Here is a 21,620-nt window from a genome sequence, read left to right on the forward strand (position 1 = left end):
TGCTACAAGCCAACGACCAGCTACAACAAGTGTGTGGGTTGAATCTAGAGCTGTGTGTGGATTCAATATTTAATTAAAATGGACAACAATAGTTTATTATTGTCAAGTTGTGTCCTTTTTCAGTTTGAAGCAATGCAATGGAACAACATACAGAACTCTTGACTTTGATTACCATTGACTTTGGTGATGATTTCTTCTATGTTACATGAAGTGTCCAATATTTGGTTGTTTTATACAGCAGGCTGAGCTGTAGCTGCAATGTGTCATTGATATGATTCAAAGAATATAAAAATCTGTTTGGTTTGAATACCAACAGTTGAACTTGCTATGTTAATTGTAAATCTAGCAAAGATCAACGCTCTTTAAAAAAAATGAACTTACATGATAAGTTTACTATTACTTTTATTTTACCTTTTTTTTTTTCATTATAAAAATGTACAAATACAACTCATAAAAAAAAAAAATTACCAGTAAAATAAAGATCCCAGTAAAATAAAGGTCCCATACATCTAGCTGACTGGAAACCAGTTAACAAATATACATATACATATTACCTCCTAATTTTGACAAAATTGTTTCACAAGTAAAAAAAACACTTATAGAAAAATAATGATTTTCTTTTTTGAAGTAACGTCTGTATTACATAAGAATCTATGGTGATCTCATCCAGTTTTCAGCCCACCCATCAGGATGAAAGTCTCATTGCCTTCTCTTTGTACCTTAAGCCTCTGTAATGCTTTGGTTTCAGAAAATAGTGTCTGTACAATACAGATAAATGTGACAGTAACAAAGAAGTCAAAGAAACCAGTACCTATAAAAACTATATAATTCAATGCAATCTCTGGGACACAATGCCTGGAATATAAGGTCAAACCTGTCATCCTGATGTTTTAAAATGTACAACACTGAGTCGTATGTGGTGAACTCATTGACAAAATTGAACGTTAATTTCTATTTGAAAACATCTTTTAAGGTAAAGGCAATGATGATGTATCATTCATCTGATTGATTAACACTGTGTGTGACAGTTTAAGTTGTATTTTATATAGATATTGTCACGTATCAGTTTAACTAAACCTAATCTAGGGTAATAAACTTAGTATAATATATCCCAGCTGAAGGAAAAACACCACGCGCGAGTGTATAGAAAAACCCATGACGTCATGACACGTGCTAACTCTGGGAATAATGGACCTCATTCACCAATCGTAAACAAACAACATTTAGCCACGTTGTTCTTTATCTCTACTATACTAAATACGTAATCCTTAAAGGCTGTCACGTGATACGTTTTTTTCATTGTTTTATCAATATTATCACGTGGACTGGGGGAGGAGCTAAGGAAATGATTCAATAGAGCGGGATTTAGAGAATTAGTTTGGAGATGTAACTTGAAGTGATAAATCATCATAAGTCATATATTTTATAAGTGTGAAATTAGATCTAGTATTAATCTGAATCTATTTGTAATTAAGCTTGAAAGAAGATATTCATCAGATACAGTTTTATTTTTTGTATAATCTGTACATTACAGTGGTGGTTACAATGATTCCTAGTTATTGAATTAAAGTTCTGTATTTGAATTAAAAGAATCTTCGTTACTTGAATCTCTAAGACGTATTTAGATCTAGAGATATATCTACAGAATCCCCGGCACGTCACAGGAACATCTTGCTATACCTCAACAAAAGAGGCTGTGACACTTATATAACAAAGCATTCTGCGCTGAAATGATTATACATATAACAAACTGTTCAATGAGTGAAATGTTGAACAAGAAATAAGAGGAACATTGAAGTTTGCCACAGCCAACAGTAATGTAATGACAGAGCAGACGTATAAGCAACTTACGAATTTTAGGTTCCACCCACAGATAATAACAGGTTCCATGTTCCTTAAAGGGGTTAAGCAATTGGATTACTAGAATGGAAACATGGAAGATCTAAATGATATAGAAAAAAAAACAACATCTGGCAGAATATAAAGTAGCATGTAGGAGACAAGTTTGTGTCAAACAGTAGGCAACAACTAGTTCTGTTAGTGACACTGTGCCCATTTTAATTATCTCCATTATAGATTTTTACTAAACAATTTTAATTATGCATTTTTGCTTTGTCTTTTACAATAATGTGCAAAAGTACTAATTTGTGAGCAAAAAAAAAAAAAAAAAAAAACCGTCATAAAAATTAGAAATTATTTTTAGATATACTACATCAAAAATGCAACCAATGTTGAAAATTCCTTTAAAAGTGTAACACATTGTTCAGACAAAAAAACAATGAAACAAATTGACAATTTAAATAGCTTGGTCTTCTATTGAAGTTACTAATGTTAGTGTAATGCTGGCCAGCATTTAAATGTTTGAGGTCACTAATTTGACCAGATTTATATGCCCACTAAAGGTATACATACTGATGTACAAATTATTTTTAAAAATATATATAATATGAATGAGTTTATGCCTCTGATAAGAAGTCTGAAAAGATAAGGATTTATCACACCAATCTCAGTTATATGTTATATATTTGTTTTCTTAATATGAATGAGTTTATGCCTCCGATAAGAAGTCTGAAAAGAAAATGATTTATCACACAAATCACAGTTATACGGTTTTTCTCCAGTATGTTTCCTCTTGTGTGAAGTCATATCATGCTTGGTCTTAAATCCTTTGAAGCATATTTCACATTGATAGGGCTTCTCCCCTGTGTGCCCCATCAGATGTTTCTTCAGAGAGGTAAAGTGGGTGAACGCTTTGCCACACTTGCTACACTTGTGTAGCTTTTCTCCAGTGTGAGTCATTCTGTGCACAAGCATGCTTGCTCTGACCACAAATGTTTTGCCACAGAACTCACAACTTAATGGCCTCTTGTTGCTATGGTTCTGCAACTTATGTACATTCAGGTGATTTTTTCTATGGTACTGTATCCCACATAATTCACAAGAAAATTGTTTCTCTCCCAAGTGCCTCCTGAGGTGCACATGTAAATCAGAGTTTCTAGCAAACCTCCTGTCACAGAAGACACAACAGTAGGGCTTCTCTCCAGTATGCATTCTTTTATGGATCACAATATCTGTTTTCCTTGGAGAACTCTTGCCACATACATCACAAAAATGTAGCACTTGATCACTATTACATTTCTTCACCTTAGGTTGAACTAACTTGACTTTCTTTTTTAAATCATTTTGTTTTGTGCTAGTTTTGCAATGATGTACTTTTAAAGTATGATTCTGAGAGAAACACTTGTTGCATCGCTCACATTTAAATCTCTTTACATCAGCATGTCTGTTAAGATGGCTTAAAAGTCGACAGCGATAAGAGAAAATTTTGCTGCAGATTTCACATTCAAATATCTCTTGTACTTTTCTCCTCCTTCCTCTCTGTGGTATTTCATGACTTTCTGGAAAGCCAGTTTCCATTGTATTCAAATGATCTCTACAGTGTGATTCTTCATCAGACACTGGCTCTTGCTTAGCTTCAAATTTAATTGAATTAACAGTGGAAGAAAATGGTTGTATTGCATCTAACTCATGTAAAACTGTCTCCTTTGTATGTATTATTTCTTGTTTAACAGAATTTAATGCACAAGCTGTTGTGTTCCTAGCATGAAATGTTACGTTGTTACTACTTATGTCAGGCTTAACATCCTCTAGGCTCTGAAGTGAGTTGAGTGATGGTGAATGAGCAGTAGATATATCTCGCTTGACATTCTCATACAAGAGTGGATCTATTTCCAAAATATTAGGTTTAAGTTCTTGCTTTATGGAATCATGGCCTGAAAACCATTTTAAAGACGTTGGGCATGGGTCATTAGGTTTCACTTTTGGATCATCACTCTCATTTGTTTCAGATTCTAGTACTTCTGATAAGATTGGCTTCATATCTGTAGTCAATGCTCCATCACTTGCAGAGAGAAAATGCTGATTGAGTGAGACACTACTGCTGTCACATTCACAGTTCTCCAGGAGCTCTTCTTTGATAGTTTTGACTGACATAGTTTTTGCCAGTAAGTTTTCATTACTATCGGTATGCACTAGTAGTTCCATAGTTTCAGCATGAAACAACTACTCTAATCCTCGTTTCCTATTTTAAAAAGTTCTTTACATCCATAGTCCACCTGAAAAGAAAACATTATTAGTTCACTTTATTTTCTTTATATACATCATGGAAAACTGAAAAACATTTTCTAGGGTATAACACTCTCTCAGCATTTTTTCCAGGAGCACATAGTAAAACTATCAGAGTGACCTAACATTTTGATCAAAAGATATTATCAACCCTAGCCATAACCCTATACACAAAATAAGTCAATGGAATTTCCAAAAAAGCAAATTTAGCATTTGTTCCCACTTAGAGAATCTGACCATGCACTAGTCCATCTTATACTAAATTACAAACCTACTCTTAAAACTACAAAGAGAGTAATAAAAACAGTTAAGATGTGGTTTGAAGAGGTGGTAAAAAACTATGAGGATGCATTGAGAAAACTAACTGGGAAATCATTACTGAGAACTGTCCAGACATAAGTGAACTAACAGAAACTGTTAACTCGTATCTATTATTCTGCGAGGAGTTAACAATTCCAACAAAAACAATACAAGTCTATGGAAATAATAAGCCCTGGATGACCAAAAAAATCAAACATCTTATTATAGAAAAGAAAAGAAAGTATAAGGCTAGCAACGAAGACTTTAAAAATGCTAAAAATAAAACGAAAAAAGCAATAATTGAAGGGAAAAAACATACAAAGAAAAAATTGAGAATTTCTTTGTAAATAACAACTCAAAAGTATGCTGGGAGGGATTAAAGAAAATAACAGGCTGCGCCTCAAAATGAGAACGATTTTCAGTGGATGAGGAGAAATTCACCAAAGAACTAAATGATTTTTATTATTGTTTCTCAAAGAAGATTTTGTTGATCTACACAAAGAAATTTTCAACACTGACCAAGGAAAAACAAGAACCCTAGGACAATTTTGTAACTGAAGATGAGGTGACCTTATTATTTAAGAGTAAACGTAACAAAAGCTTCTGGACCAGATAAAATTAGTGGCAAGCTGATCAAGCTATGTGCAGAACAAATCTCATTTATCTTCTCTCACATCTTTAACCACAGCAATTGTGTGTAATTCCACACATCTGGAAAACTTCAGAGATCGTACCAGTGCCAAAGAAACCAATAATAGATCTATAGCTTAAATGATTTCCACCCAGTAGCACTAACCCCTATAGTTATGAAATCTTTTGAAAAATATATGCTTAAACAACTTGTAGCAAAAGTCAATAACAGCCTAGACCCTCACCAATTTGCATATAAAGCAGCTAGGGGAACTGAGGATGCAATTCTATTGCTTTTGGACCAGCTTTATAAGCATCTCGATACATCCAAAACATATGCACGAGTCCTCTTCATAGATTTCTCCTCAGCTTTCAATACCATACAGCCACATCTAATGATAAACAAACTGAGTAACTTAAATGTAAGCCCTTACATACAAGCATGGGTTCTAAACTTTTTAACCCAACGTCCCCAGTATGTTAAAGTCAACAACACCAAATCTTCAACTCGAGTACTATGTAAAGGTGCTCCACAAGGTTGTGTACTTTCTCCTGTACTGTACACTCTTTACACTAATGACATAAGAAGCATCTATGACTCAGTTAAACTCATTAAATTCGCTCATGATACTGCCATAGTTGGTCTTATTTCAGGAGACGAAACTCAGTATCGAAGCTCGATAGAAGAGTTTACAAACTGGTGCACTGACAACTTTCTAGAACTGAATGTCACAAAAACTAAAGAACTTTTATAATAGATTTCAGAAAGAAAAAACAAACTATATGTGAACTGCAAATAAACACTGCATCTATAGAACAAGTGAAGGCATAAATATCTAGGTGTTACAATTAATAACAAACTTTCATGGGAAGACCACCTTGGAACTCTGACAATGAAAACAGCCCAGAGACTTTTTAAATTTTTTTCTATACAAACTCAATAGCTTTAAACTAAACAAGAAGATCCTAGATATTTTTTTGGGCGCGACTATAAAAAATCTGCTAACCTACGGAATAAGTTGTTGGCAACGCAACACTTCATCTAAACTGTTACGCCGTCTAGAAAACATCATAAAATGTTATGGGGCATCACAAATCACACTCACAAAATTACCACATTTAAAGAAACTTTTTGAACAAAAGTGTCTAAGAAAAATCGAAAAAATCTTGGAAGACAACAGCCACCCGCTCCACCAGAACTACGTCAGGTCGTCCAGAAGTGGGTGACTGCTGTCAATCAAAACAAGAACAGAGCGGTACAAAAACATGTTCATACCTCACTAGGTCAGACTTTATCACCACCACTCGTTGATCAGGAAACAGGAAAAGCACCAAGATGCCTGTGTGTAGTCGCTGAATGAACTCTTTCTGTTTTGTCTACCTCAGGTTGTATTTATGTGTATGTTTCTGTTTGTGTTGTAATCACAAATTTCCATAAGGATCAACAAAGCAATGTTAGTCTGAATTTATAAGATAAGAAGAAAGAAGTAAGGAATATCCAGGGGTTGCTGAAAAAAAAAAATTCAGACAAGTTAACAATAGAAATGTTAGGTCTTATTCTATATATATTTATATATTATAGCTCATCTAGATCTAGAATTTCAGATCTATATTAGGGCATTCAGTGATAAAATAGTTATTTACTTATATGCAATGAAACTACTATAGCTAGATGGATAATTTTAGATATAAATGACACAAAAAGAATTTTGAAAATCGGATTTATAATTAGTTCAAAAGTTATAATTTTTTTTAGTTAATTATTTAGACCTCTTCTTTGCCTTTGTATTTTACTTATTTTTTTGTCCCACTTTGGTTGTCTTGTCTTACATTGCCACTTTGAATTATTTTTTAAAATCTATATAGATCTAAATATTATTTAGCTTTTAAATATATATTTTAAGATACATTAAAATCAATATTCCTGTGATTTTTTCAATGTTATTTAACTGTTAATTAACATTATGAAATAATATTTTAAGTGAGAAAATATTTTTATAACCCTAGTTGCGGGTTGCGGACTGAAAGGGTAAATGTGTGTGCGGCCTACTGACACACATGATTCAGGCCAATCACACATTAACCCTTTCAGTCCGCAACTGGGGTTATAACAATATGTTCATCTGACATGGCATTCATTCATGGCACTTCCGGCCCCCCCCCCCTCCCTACGCAATGTCTAGATTTAGTCTAGATCTAATTCTAATGTACATGATCTGACTTATTGGAGTTATGACCATGTCATACAAAGATGGCCTAAAATCAAAAGTGTAATTAAATAAATACAAAATCAACTAAAATGTTTGTTTTTACGGCTAAATACATTTATAAACATAATAAAGGAAAAATTCATTTGACCCATTTATACAGCACAAGATGATTGGCTGGGCCCAGTCACGTGACCTACTTTTAACATCGCGAATGATGCAAAGGGAAAAAAAGAGGGCTGAGCGAGTGATTTGATTGGACCAAAATAAAAGATTACTTTCAATCAAAAGCCACTGGAATTGTCAATACTTACAAAAAAACTAATTTCACACAAAGAATCGGCAATTGATGAGCTTTAAAACGATGTTTGAAATTTTCTTTGGGGTTAAACAGAATATGAAGATATTACAAAGAGAAAACTTCTTCCACCTGCAACAGTTTCGTACAAGACTTGCTTTTATAGCTATCTTAAAATGATGCAAAGGGAAAAAAAGAGGGCTGAGCGAGTGATTTGATTGGACCAAAATAAAAGATTACTTTCAATCAAAAGCCGCTGGAATTGTCAATACTTACAAAAAAACTAATTTCACACATAGAATCGGCAATTGATGAGCTTTAAAACGATGTTTGAAATTTTTTGGGGGGTTAAACAGAATATGAAGATATTACAAAGAGAAAACTTCTTCCACCTGCAACAGTTTCGTACTTGCTTTTATAGCTATCTTAAAATTTCAAACAGTAATTGAAACGTCATCCATTTCTGTGTACAACGGTGTATCTACGACTTATATTCACAAGAGGCTTTTAAATAGAAAATGGATATACCCTAACCTCATTTCACAGTGAAGTGGGAAAAAAAAATACGGACATTTTTTCCGGGCGGACTGAACGGCCTATCTGTATTAGAGTTTGACTCTAACACTCAGACCAGACAGTTAAGGTCAATCTAGATCTAGACCTAGTAAAGTATAGTCTGTAGTGTAGACACTAATACTAAGACTAAAATTAAAATAGATCTAGTCAATTCTAGTCTAGTCTAGTTCAAACTTCAAAGTTGCAATATATAATATAATATAATTAGATATATATAATAATTTAATATAATATAATAGATCAGAATTATTAGATTATTTAGATCTAATTAACTATTTAATTTAATATTATCTTCAAACAGTGAGGCCTTTAATTTTAAATTTGATTAGTACCATGATTACAATAACATCATGAACAATAACATGTTTATGATCAATCATAATCAATAAATCATGGTCATGATTAATTATCATAATCAGATAATGATGATTATTATCATCGACATCATCATCATGTGACGTCATGTCATTCAATATTCATGATCATTATTTATTGATCATCATAAAATCATATCAATCAGGCTCAGGCTCAGGTGATGATGAGTTAATTAATAAAGTTTGATGGGAAGTTTTAAGTTTTACCGTGACTGTGACTGGCGTGACAAGTCCTTATTATTTTATAATAAGCCATATTTTTTGTTTCTCGTAAGTCTAGATCTAGTCTAAGTAATTTTCCCTTTTAGTTTTAGAAAATCTAGACTAGAGATCTAGACTCTATATAATCTATACAAACTAAATGTCAATATTGTCAACCTATTAGAGTTACTGGCCTTGGCAATTTCAAAATGTAACTCGAAAAATCACAAACCTATTTCTATATCTAGATCTATATATCTATATCTATATATACATCCAGGGCCGCCGCTGCCTATTGTGCAATGTTGCACGCAGGCGGCCGAATCCCAGGGGCGGCCAAATCATTATTTAAAGTTTGTTTTTTATTAAGTAAAATAAAACAAAATACTTAAATATTTTATATATTCTAATTAATAGTCTACATTCTAATTATTCCATTATCCTTTGAAAACTTAAAAAAAAGATATTCATAAATAAGAAATTATTTTGTAAACTTTCGAAGAAATCAAATAGTGCAGTACGCGAGGGATTACAATGTTTTCCACAGGTCAAGTTATTGTAAGTTTATTTATTAGAAACTATAAAACGCTTCCATCGGTGTCAGTTGTAGGCCTACTAGCTGTCTGGAGCTACAAGCAAACGATATGAAAAGGGGGGAGGGCGGCGACAAATAAATGTTTTATTTTCATTGTAGTTATTAATCCATATCAGAATATTGGTAAAATAACATTATTTCAATGTTTTAAAAATTAAATAAGACCTTGTCAAGAGGCGTATGCAAAAAATGGGTCATTCTTTGGATTTTTGTTTGTCTTAGAATGGTCGAATTTCTTCTTCGTCATTATAGTGATGACTTTTTTTGTGAAAAAAAAGGTCCGCAACAGAAATGTCTAACTAAAAAAAGATCACGCCAATTACAGACGTCCGTGCACTATATGTACCTAAAATGTCCCTCGCATAATACTATTGACCCAGGCTGCATCTTATTAAGCTTTATATGACCCTCGACTTTTTTTTTTTTTACTACGACTAATAGTGCGTTCTTAAAGAAAACACCAGCTTCTAAGGGGGTTCGAACGAAAATTTTGTTATCTAGGAGGTCGCCCCCTGAAATGTGAGAAACACTTGACTTGTTTTTTTTTTTTTTTTAATTTCAATTCAGCGCTGAGTTGCTTTATTTTGTGCTAGTGGTGTTGGATAAATTTGTAGGCACCTCTGAAACCGCGTCTGTCAGAAGATCGTGGATACAATGCCCATTTCTCCAAAATACAATCGTTATAATTAAAGTTAAAAAGTTGAAAAAGTTGCACCGTCAATGGCTTTTGTATTTCGAGTCTTTTTAGTTAACATATAATTGTCCAGACCATATAACACTGTTGAGCAGTCAAGGTTATCGAGAAACTGTTTTTGATCAAGATCATTTACACTGTTTATTGTAATATACCATCGTCGCAACTATAAGCGAGTAGTCAGAATAAGATGCGTTTTTGATATATATCAGAAAGAATTAATAATTCTGAATGCACATAAATCCAAAATTGTTCCTAGTGCATGATTCATAGTTGTACTTGAGGGATACAACGGGGCGAATATGAAAGGAAAAAATGGAATAATCTACAAAAATGGTTTTAAATCAAAGGGCACTTTTGGTACAGTGTCCAGATCAGTTATATGATGTTTTTTTTCTGGAAATAAAAAGAGGGGAGGGGGGAGCGGCATTTTAAAATTTCGCACGCAGGCGGTCACACCCCTTGCGGCGGCCCTGTATATATATATATACATATACATATATATATATATATAAAAGCTATAATATATATATATATATATATAGGGTCAGGGCCAGTAGCGCTTTAGGATGCCTTCAGGCGAGAGTTTGGCGGAATAAATCGCTCCGCCTGCCAAAAGTAGTCGTTTTTTGGTAAGCTAAAAGGTGGTCGACGTAACAAAAGTGTCCCATGGAAATGCTTTAAAGACCAGCTTAGGCGCCAACTTGCCTTAGCAGACATAGAAGAGAGCACATGATTGCATGCAACCTCAGAACGACAGCTAGAGGTTACTCACAAAGGCTGCGGGATGCACATTTGAGACCAAAAGGAAATCTGCTGCCGAGGACAGACGCAGACGGCGAAAAGAAAATCTTAATCGACCACGTCGGACAATGGTTATGCTTGCTATGGTTGTGGGAAAATATGTAGGTCACAGCTGGGGCTGCGTAGCGTAGCACATTGTATTCCTCACTAATCATCGGACTCGAAGACAAGCGAGGAATGCAGTATTTCCCGTGGAAATAAGATTCATATAGAAGTGTTGAGAGAACCACCGCCTGGTAGACATTGATTTTTGTAGGCAGGCGGAGCGATTTGTTCCGCCAAACTCTAGCCTGAAGGCGTCCAAAAGCGTTACTGGCCCTGGTCAGACGGTATTAAACTTCCACTGAAAGTAAGGCGCCATTTGATACTATACTACCCAGATATGTGATGTGGTCTACCACGTTAATGGGCTGTCCGTTTACAGTGATCTTTGGGGCTAAGTAGTTGTTGTTGTTGTTTTTTTTGGTGACTTCTGGAACATAACTTCTGTTTTCCCGAGGTTTATAGATAAACGAAAGATGCGGCAGCGTTTGCAAATTCGTTGACCGCGTTCTGGAGGTCATGTTCCTTGTGAGCTAGCAGGGCGCAATCATCGGCATAGAGAAGCTCCGGTATGACCATCTCTTGTTTTTTGTATGGGATAGTAGACGTCGAAGATTGAACACATTGCCGTCTGAACGAAACCTGATGTAGATGCTTTCGTGCAATTGCTGCCTCATAAAACCCCCTAGACACCCAAAACGGTCAAACTTTAATCCACCTTGTCACAGGACGATAAAATCCAAAAATAGGTTAAAATATAAATTATTAGTATATATTATTAACATAAGTATAGAATTCGTAAATATTCGTATATAAATTGTGTGATTTCTCTACTAATAATCGTCCGCCACCCTCTTCGCCCCTACCGCCCCCCCCTGAATCCGCCAGTGACATACATACATACATACATACATACATACATACATACATACATACATACATACATACATACATACATACATACATACATACATACATACATACATACATACATACATACATACATACACACACACACACACATACATACGCCTTACTTTCTGCTTATTTATGTATATATAATTATGAATCCTTCGGCTGTAGCCTTTTTTTTTTCTTCTTTTGATTTCAAATGTCCCGTGGCTTTTGTAAGAGTTCTTCATTCGTCACTTTCGGATTCCATTTTCTGCCTAATAATCTATTAATTTTTTTGAGTTGATCTTGAAACAAGCGCTTCTCGCGAGCACATGAGGTACCAATGCTATAAGGTACACCTTCCATTACGGGGCGAAAGTTCGTCTTTCGCCAACGGCCATGCCTCACCCGGGATAGGTAACCAACCAAGCTAACTATATGTAGCGCCTCTACGCTGTCCATATTGGCGCTCCGAAGAACACTGTTTTTATGTAGTGTCGTTTTGAAAGCGGAAACACTAGCTATTATACATGGAGCGGAAATACCTTTGATTGATGTGTCATAGGCGGCAACCTTGTCTCAGCTATATAGGGACCCATAAAAGGGTTTTGAGAGCAACTGCTTTATTATCTTTTTTCAAAGGGCCTCTATAATTTGTGACCGTAAACTCATTGTCGCTTAAAAAACTGCCCACTGTAGTTTCTCATTTGCATAAATGATCTTATCTTATCTTATAGATTACAGACATTACCGGTATTTCAACGAGAGGATATTATTACGTAATACGTATTTCATGTGTCAATCAAGTCACGCATGGTAGTCCACTGCCAAGTCGTTGGTTTTTCTGATTGAATCAGGTAACCCAATCGAATGCATGCTCTAGGGAAGAAGGAGCACTTGTACGAAATTGTTCTAGCATATGTAATCTTTATGTCTAACTATTACTGCTGCTTTTCTTTTAAGTTTTCTGCCCTGAAGTGTCTCTAAATTTAGTGATTTTACTAATGGAGTTACTATGATCAAATATAAATATTCGTTTGTTACAAATCTCACTGCTCTATTTTGTGGCTGTTCTAGTTTCTTTGTGTTTTCTGGAGTTGAGGGGGTCCCAGATAGAGGACGAAAAAAACAAAAAAAACTATTTGGTTTTGGATCTTTACACCTTCCCTCTCCTCACACACAAACTAATAAAATGACACACCCACTTTGGGAAAGCTAAATCATTATTTGAAACTTACCAGGTATTTCCGAAAGTATTTCTTGAACTACAAACATGTAGCCCAGCTGTTGCAGGCTATTTATGTTATCACGATCGGGAATACATTTTTTTTTACCTGTTGGTGTTACGATTCAGCCGTGCCTACTGACGCATGTCCTAAATCATTCAGTGCACCATGGAGGACCTCTCGACACAGTCAGTGAAGACGAACTCAGGTTAGTTGTAAATCAAAACTAAAAAAAAAAAGAAAATAGGCTGTAGTCTATAAGGTGTACCTCTAATTTATAGTATAATAACATTGAAAATTGATGTGTTAATATTTTATTGAGCTTAAAAGAATTAGGCTGCAGCATTACTTTTGACTGCTATTTTATTTTGAATAACATTTACATTGTTGAACTCGGCAAAAGTTCTTATCAATAATAGGAAAAAATGATCATGTGGGAATGACCTATTTGTATTACTGATAAACCAAAAAAAATCTTGCTATAGTCGCATTTGTTGATTTGAGTTTAAATAATGTGTGATTCCACAGTGTGATAGCTCTAACCAAAGTAGTTAATTACACGACAGTACTCATTATTACTTTGTTAGCTGATTAAGAATCTCAACGGCCTTAAGCTCAACTCTTTCTTGAACACTCAAGAAAATTCTAAATTTGATTTATATTTTTTTTTTTTCGTCAAGATTTTCCCGGTTGACTTTCACACGACATGCCGTGTCATCAAAACTTAGCAATCCACAAAATATGCAAAAATTGTGCTTTTATAGTTCTTGAGAGTTAAACGTAACGGACGGACAGACAAACAGACAGACTACACAAAACTGATTACGGGTGTTTCCATTGTGAGGGCCGCTAAAAAAAATATAATTGAGTATTAAGAATTGTTTAGATCTCTTTAAAAAAAAAAAAAGCAAAATCTCGATAGGATGGCTGCCTAGTCGTGTGGTTTGCGCGCTGGACTGTCGTTCGGACTTAAACGATGTTCCCGGGTTCAAACCTTGCCCGCTCCCATCCCCCCCTCATCCTGCGGGAGCTTTGGACTAGGAAGTAAATTATTTTCATCTCTGAAGGAACATCCGAAACATGTAAAACATTTTACAAACATAATATAGTGTCGTTACTGTTGTATCTCATAATTGACAAGTTTCTTTTGAGTGAAGAGTGAATCGACAGAATCCTTCATGACCATTTTCACCGTCTATATCAAGACAGTTCGATTAAAAAAGCAAATAGAATCATGTGACTAGTCTTTATATTTCTGTATCTATCAGTATATCAGTAAACATTCTAAACAAATCTAAACAATGATTTTTCAAAAGGGGAGGAGGATAATTTTAAAATAGGCCAATGTAAAAAAAAAATGAAATCAAGATTACAAAGTGGTCCACCAAGGCAGCTCTAGCTTAAAAGGCAGGTTTCAATATTTTCAGTACGAATATTAGAAGTTATTAATAAACAAGCAATCAACAATCACAACTCTAACCCTAACCCTAACTCAGTCAATAAAAAACGTGTGCGGGTCCTCGGTAGGGTGCACGAGTGCCGAGGTATGCTAATATGTTATTAATATTGTAATAACTGAAGGGAGGCAAACTCAACGAGGACATAGATGTTTATTTACATAGAGACATGACAAACACAGAGGGCATCTGCCTTGAGTACAGCATCTCCATATTGGCTCTCTCCTTGGGCGGAAATCGTTAGTCCTAATGTCAACATCCGACTTGTTTAGTCACAGATAGTGCGCACCTTCTTTCTGCACTATCTTGGATGGCGGTGCGCATGGCAAAGTCATAACATTGCCCCCGTCTTAGCACTTTTCGTCCCGAAAAGAAACAGTGCAGCTGAGGTTTGACAGTTCAGGTGGAGGTCAATCAGTGGGAGCCACAGGCGGCATGGAGCGTGTTCCCCACGAAGCCATCCGCATTGTTTTCCTCCAGTGCCGCTTTCTCTTTCTCCAGTTGACCAGGCTGTTGTTGCGACGATGACGTGGCCGTTTGACACACAAAGAGATATTGTCGAGCACTGTTTTCTTCAGCACAGCCGTTGATTGGACACGCTGTCTCAGCAGACCTTCCCGACAGACGCCTCTCAAGGGAGCTGCAGGTTCGCTTGCAGCCACGTTGCAAGCAAAGTCCAATGCACCGCAGTCATCCTCAGACAACAGTCTTACGTCCAGAAGATAGGTCTCTTCAGGTTCAAGTGGAAAATGTCTTCCTCTTGACAGCTCAGATTTAGAGTGGTTTGATTGACATTCATCTATGCCAATGTCGATGATGATGGTAGAAGTACATATGTCCTGTTGGTGGTTTTCTTGGCATCTAAATTCTATGTGTGAAGCGCCGCACGTACAATTCATGGTAAACTTCTGGATCCAGTTGTCAAGCTTCGAATTTCCCTCGTAAGCACCGGCAGATAGGCAGAGGTCCTTAAGGTCTACAGCAACAGGCTTAGACGCAGACCCAACGTTGTCTTCATCTGTCCGGCTAATTGAGATACATGTATCAGGTACAACAGGAACAAACGCTTCAGGCACGTAAGTCTTCAGTTCCTTCATTTGTCTCTTTCCCTTCGATTTGAGATCATCACAGCAATCATTGTTACGTTTCTCGTCTTGAAAGTCACAACCACAAGACTTGCTCACAACACAGACGGCGCTCCAATCCCCAGCGTCTCCGTCACCACTGTTTGTGCATCCACAGTCTTGACCACGCAATTTCTTTACCAACGAGTCTACAGGCAACTGCTCTTTTACCAACGAGTCTACTCCTTCTTTCAATTGAGACACCATTTTATCTACCTTGTTCCCCATACTGTTAATTTGTTCACACATTGCATCAATACCTTCATTTATCTTGCCAATAAGCTCATAAATCTCCGGTTCAATTTCAAATAGGTAGGTCTCCGGATCTTCGTCTTCATCAATTAGGGCTTGCCGAAGACGAGCTGTAAGCACCTCCTTGCTACCACCAAGCTTCAGACGTCTGTAACGAAGTTCTGCTTAGCTCTTTAACTAAAAGCTGGTCTAGTTGTTTCAAAGATACCATTGTGCTAGAATCCTACCTCCTCTCGTTGAGTCGCCTATAATCCCAAAGTCATAACAATATTATTGCATCATTACTAGTCCATGAATTGTTGGTTATGAAAATATGGCTCAGCGTGAGTAATAAATCTGTAAGGGGCAATATGTCATTCATGGCTTATTAACACTGCTTATTAAACTTTATTTTAAAATATGTATTAATTATGTACGTACAAAATGCCTTCTTTCTTTTGTAAAAACAAAAATATACGTATTCTGCTAATAGAAGCTTCTATGACATAAAATACACTATTTAGTATTTTATTTATTTACAGCATTTATATATTCAGAAATAACAAAACCGTTTACATAAATGTTATTAAAGGGCTACTATTTCCTCTTCTTAATAAATCACCCTGTGTATGTTATTATCAATAGTGAATAGGTTTTGAAAATGTTTTTTTTTTTTTTTAAACAAAAAACCGCCATTAAGTATATAATTTTATAAACAAAAGATTCACTTGCAGAAGATACAAAGTAGCAGATGCACCAGAACTTTACAAGCTGCAAGATACCATGATATCGGATTTTCAAAACCTTTTGTAGTTTTGATTCTCTAAACGTGCTAGAAGGGCAGCACGCAAAGCTAATAGCGCTTTTTCTCCTTTCGGGGATTTAAAATAAAGTTTCCAAGAAATTCGAACAAGAGAAAAAAAAAAGTTTCTGCGGGAATACCAGTTTTATTTTTATAAGGTTAAACACTTTAATCATTTAATCAATATGCTTAAATATGAGTTTTCAATCGCTGTAGATTAAAGTTAAAATTAGCCAATACGGAAGTTAGTATAACTATTTTTTTTTTTACATGGAGGAGGAGTCGAATCAGAAACCCCATTGGTAGCGAACCATGCTGAGAACTACTCCTTAGAGCACGTGAAAGGAAGCAAGCAGTGAGTCTTAAGGTCACCTTGTCCCCGTACAAGGACAGCCCTAATGTCGGACATGTACCAGTTTTCTCTCTATCTAATCTTTGTCCCGATTGTCTTTCATGCAGAACTCGGCATTCGTAAAGAATGTGTTCTATTGTCTCGTCGTCCTCCATGCAGTGGCGGCACCGTGTGTCGTATTTTTCCCTCCACTGTCCGCAGTAAACACTAATTGTTATTGGACAGTGACCGACTCGAAACTGGGCTAGGACGGCCTGTTCCGCACGACTGAGTTATCACCACGCATCCTTTCTGTCTGGTCTACTGACCACTCCACAATGGGCGGGCACCCATTCACACCTCTCCGACCATGAGGAGGTCCCATACCTTTGTGACACCTTCTTCTAGCCCCTCTAATGCCTCTAGAGAGGACATCGAGTCTGTAAACAAGACCACGTCGTTGGGTGGCACTTCCACCAATTCCAGTGCCTGGAACATTGCCTCCAGTTCAGCCTCGATGCAAATTTTTCCCGGCAGGGTCCCATGAGCTCAGTCGAACTACCGCCCCATACCCAGCTTTCACAGTGCCCTCGAGCGTCTGCACAGAGCTGTGTAGAAGGTGGTCACTCCAGCTGGATACGATGCGATAGTCTCTCTGGCTGCATAAGGTAGCCGTGTGGGATGACTCTGCCTTGTTACCACTGGGTCAAGGAGGCACTTCCGTATCGCCGGCATGCAGTGAGCCTCCATCGGGAAGAAAGAACCGGATGGGGAAAGAGCAGCTCCACCGGCAGATTCATCTCTCTGACCAGCCCATCCTCCACATGCTTGAAGCAGGGCCGGTTTTGAGACGTCTCCTGCTCTCCCAGATGTCGACCAGACGTCTGATAGGGCATCCCTGGAGGAGGAGCCACCCGTCTCGATTAATTAGCTGGTCGATCATTATTTAAGATTATATAGCCTAAGAACGATAAATTACTGATTAGCAATATATTTTGCTTGCAGAAGTCAAATTAATAGTAGATTTTAAAGAGTTCAAAATACTATTTTGCAGTAAAGTACACGAATGTATGACCACGTGACTGTCTTTATGAGTTCTAACCATGTTTACCGTCATCTTTGCTTACCTCCCGCGGAGTCTAACCAAACCCTTATGGCTCATGAGCTTAGCATATATAAAGAAAGATGAGAATGAGTGTGGCGTTTTTAAAATGAATTATGAAACATAGGCCTTCTGTAACTTGATTGCAGTCGATGAAGCATTTTCCCATTTCGCAGACTCGTAAAAAAGACCAATGCACTAAAGCAAGTGGGACATTATTAATGGTTAAGGCCACCTAGTCTTTGTTTCGTAATATGATTATTAAAACCATAAAGTCGCACAATTTGCTTGTGCAACACACTGTTGTCATATGTCTATGGGTGTCGTACAATTGGCTTGTGAAACACACTGTTGTCATATGTCTATGGGTGTCGTACAATTGGCTTGTGAAACACACTGTTGTCATATGTCTATGGGTGTCGTACAATTTGCTTGTGAAACACACTGTTGTCATATGTCTATGGGTGTCGTACAATTGGCTTGTGACACACACTGTTGTCATATGTCTATGGGTGTCGTACAATAGAAGCAATTCCAACAATTTTAATACAATAGTTTTTTTTGTTTTTTTTTTGTTTTTCAAAGACCAAAATATAGACAGCAATGACACACTGAAGTACCAAGGACGTTATAGAGGTAAGTGCAAGAATAGAAGGATACAAAAGAAAACTGAAGGTAGATATAACAGGAGATAAACACAAAGGGAGATAACGATACAAAAGAAAACTGAAGGTAGATATAACAGGAGATAAACACAAAGGGAGATAACGATACAAAAGAAAACTGAAGGTAGATATAACAGGAGATAAACACAAAGGGGTTAACGATACCAAAGAAAACTGAAGGTAGATATAACAGGAGATAAATACAAAGGAGTTAACGATACAAAAGAAAACTGAAGGTAGATATAACAGGAGATAAATACAAAGGGGTTAACGATACAAAAGAAAACTGAAGGTAGATATAACAGGAGATAAATACAAAGGGGTTAACGATACAAAAGAAAACTGAAGGTAGATATAACAGGAGATAAATACAAAGGGAGATAACGATACAAAAGAAAACTGAAGGTAGATATAACAGGAGATAAATACAAAGGGGTTAACGATACAAAAGAAAACTGAAGGTAGATATAACAGGAGATAAATACAAAGGGGTTAACGATACAAAAGAAAACTGAAGGTAGATATAACAGGAGATAAATACAAAGGGGTTAACGATACAAAAGAAAACTGAAGGTAGATATAACAGGAGATAAATACAAAGGGAGATAACGATACAAAAGAAAACTGAAGGTAGATATAACAGGAGATAAACACAAAGGGAGATAACGATACAAAAGAAAACTGAAGGTAGATATAACAGGAGATAAATACAAAGGGGTTAGCGATATAAATGAAAACAGAAGGTATATTTAACAGAAGATAAATACAAAGGGGTTAGCGATACAAATGAAAACAGAAGGTAGATATAACAGGAGATAAACACAAAGGGAGATAACGATGCAAATGAAAACAGAAGGTAGATATAAGAGAATTTGATACATTGCGAAAAAAGACTGGTACTAAAGAAAAAAATAGATCTTCAGTTTAATAACAAACAACAATGGAAACTCAACTATAGCCTTTTTTTTTTTCTAATACACATAAAGAATGAAAATTGTAATTAAAAAAAAAATACAACTAGGTCCGCTCATTTTTTTATATGGCTTAATTTTAAATTAAATTATTTTTATTAAGAGCATTTTTTATTAAAGCATATGGAAGTGTTTAGAGGCTTCCACAAAAATCTTCACGGGGCCTTTACTTACATATATCCGGTAATGGATATAACATACTTTTTAAATATCTGTAACATATCTACACCATAACTAATCACGCCCTTTATATTTAGCCGGAGAGGTCAATAAGTTATCATGCTACGTAATGGGATCACTGTCTTTTCAGTATTTCACTGTACAATATGTTTTTGTTTTTTAATGTTATACCTTCCTCTTTAAAAAAACAAATTAAGCCAATTTTTTTTTTATTTCAGGTCGTCACGAAATAGGCCTATGTCCTGAGGTGGTAGCTTCACCGACCAAAGTTTTAAACTGCGAGAAAAAAATAAAACATAAGGAGTTCATTCCTTACAAGATGTTTTCAATGATGGACTTTCCAGAACATTACAGGGACATTGATTTGCTGCAGATTGTGCACATTATTGCTTTTTTGACTGTCAAAATCATCGTCAAATGTGTAAGTCAAGATCGACCTCTGTTAGATGAATTTAATCAGCCGTATCCTCTAGCAGAATTCAGGGGAAGCGAAGATTCTCATTTCGGTACAGGAAGAATCGGTACTGTCTGGAGTTATTCGGAAAACGACGATAAGCCATGCCCTTGTTCAAAGTGCCACAACTCGGGTAATCCAACCAAGGTCTGGGGTTTGATAAGAGTTATCACCGCTGTGCACGTTGTTTTTGACCAAAAGGAAGCACTTCGTTCCGAGTGTCTGTTCGGATTCGACAGCTTGGACGCTGTTCCCACTCTTTTGGAAGGCGTAGGCATGGAGAGGGCGGATACAAATGACGACCGGTGTCATCTCTCGTGTGTCACTCACGATGTTTCATTGCTTCAGAAGATAAAACCCAAGTGGAGTAGTTATCCCATTTATCACAGCAATGTCTTGAAAAAGTTCACCGCTCTTGACGACAAGCTAGTCATAATCGTTGCCCACCCGCATGGGTGCCCCAAACAAGTGTCCATAGGTGACTGGATATACAGAGATGAGACTGGTGACAAGTCATCAGAAGGCCACCCTTATGTCAAGTATAACTACACAACAGCAACTTGCCAAGGGTCAAGTGGGGCTACTCTGTATATTCTGGGACGAAAGTGGAAACTGTGGTACAACCAAGTACACAGTGGCTATGATAGCAACAACAGGTTTAACTACAGCGGAACTGGCTGCGATTAGTACTAGGACAGATAGCTTTTTGTAGGCTTGCAAGAGGGTGATATGCCCCCCCCCCCCTTTTTTCTTTTCTATTGAGCTTTTAGATATTGTAAGTTTGATATCAATTAATCTTTCGAATAAGGCGCTACATCACTAGCTGTACCTGTAGACCCTGGAACATGATCAGGACATCAAACTTTCCTCGTGAAATCTTCCATATGTCTACTTTAATTTTTGCTTTTATTAAATCTTCGGATTATACCGGTAGATTAAGCATGAGCCTACAAGTCTTTGGTCAGTGACAGAGTAAATAATTTGTTTATGGCACTATTGTTTTAGTTTCTTCAATGCTTTTTTCTTTTATTGGGTTTTGAGTGTGGTGTTATAAACTGCATACATTTAAGCTTGTATTTTTAACTGATCCAACATACTTTCCATTTGCTAAAGGTTATGAGTTCTTTACAACACAATAAATAAATAAAACATTTAGACAATTCAAACTTTGTTTTGTTTCTCTTTGAACGAAGTGATTTCTCTTCAAATCGACACTTATTAGAGCCTCACCTCTTCAAATTGACACTTATTAAAGCCTCATCTCTACAAATACATTTGTGTGTTCTCATTTAAACAGAATTATTTTCATTGCTTACTTGAATGTTCTGATGTTTGTT

General features: G+C 36.3%; 2 protein-coding genes across 3 annotated transcripts; one reads left to right on the plus strand and one right to left on the minus strand.

Annotated features, from left to right (window-relative positions):
* Window positions 1–389: 389 nt before the first annotated feature.
* LOC106079066 (zinc finger protein OZF-like) lies at window positions 390–13,198 on the minus strand. 2 transcript variants are annotated; one of them, XM_056017691.1, is made up of 3 exons: window positions 13,075–13,198; window positions 6,332–6,563; window positions 390–4,115 (listed from the first exon to the last, which is right to left on the minus strand). In XM_056017691.1, the coding sequence occupies exon 3, from the start codon at window positions 4,042–4,044 to the stop codon at window positions 2,518–2,520; it is 1,527 nt and encodes a 508-aa protein (XP_055873666.1). In that variant the 5' UTR covers window positions 4,045–4,115; window positions 6,332–6,563; window positions 13,075–13,198; the 3' UTR covers window positions 390–2,517. The 2 variants fall into 2 exon arrangements, with proteins under 2 accessions (XP_055873666.1, XP_013095641.2); XM_013240187.2 differs by lacking the exon at window positions 13,075–13,198 and adding an exon at window positions 8,718–8,902.
* LOC129924050 (uncharacterized) lies at window positions 13,037–21,449 on the plus strand. The gene is made up of 3 exons (XM_056017692.1): window positions 13,037–13,174; window positions 18,599–18,649; window positions 20,048–21,449. The coding sequence occupies exons 1-3, from the start codon at window positions 13,135–13,137 to the stop codon at window positions 20,968–20,970; spliced, it is 1,014 nt and encodes a 337-aa protein (XP_055873667.1). The 5' UTR covers window positions 13,037–13,134; the 3' UTR covers window positions 20,971–21,449.
* The last annotated feature ends 171 nt before the right edge of the window (window positions 21,450–21,620 follow it).

This window comes from Biomphalaria glabrata, chromosome 18 (assembly GCF_947242115.1).
Source record: "Biomphalaria glabrata chromosome 18, xgBioGlab47.1, whole genome shotgun sequence".
NCBI lineage: Eukaryota > Metazoa > Mollusca > Gastropoda > Planorbidae > Biomphalaria > Biomphalaria glabrata.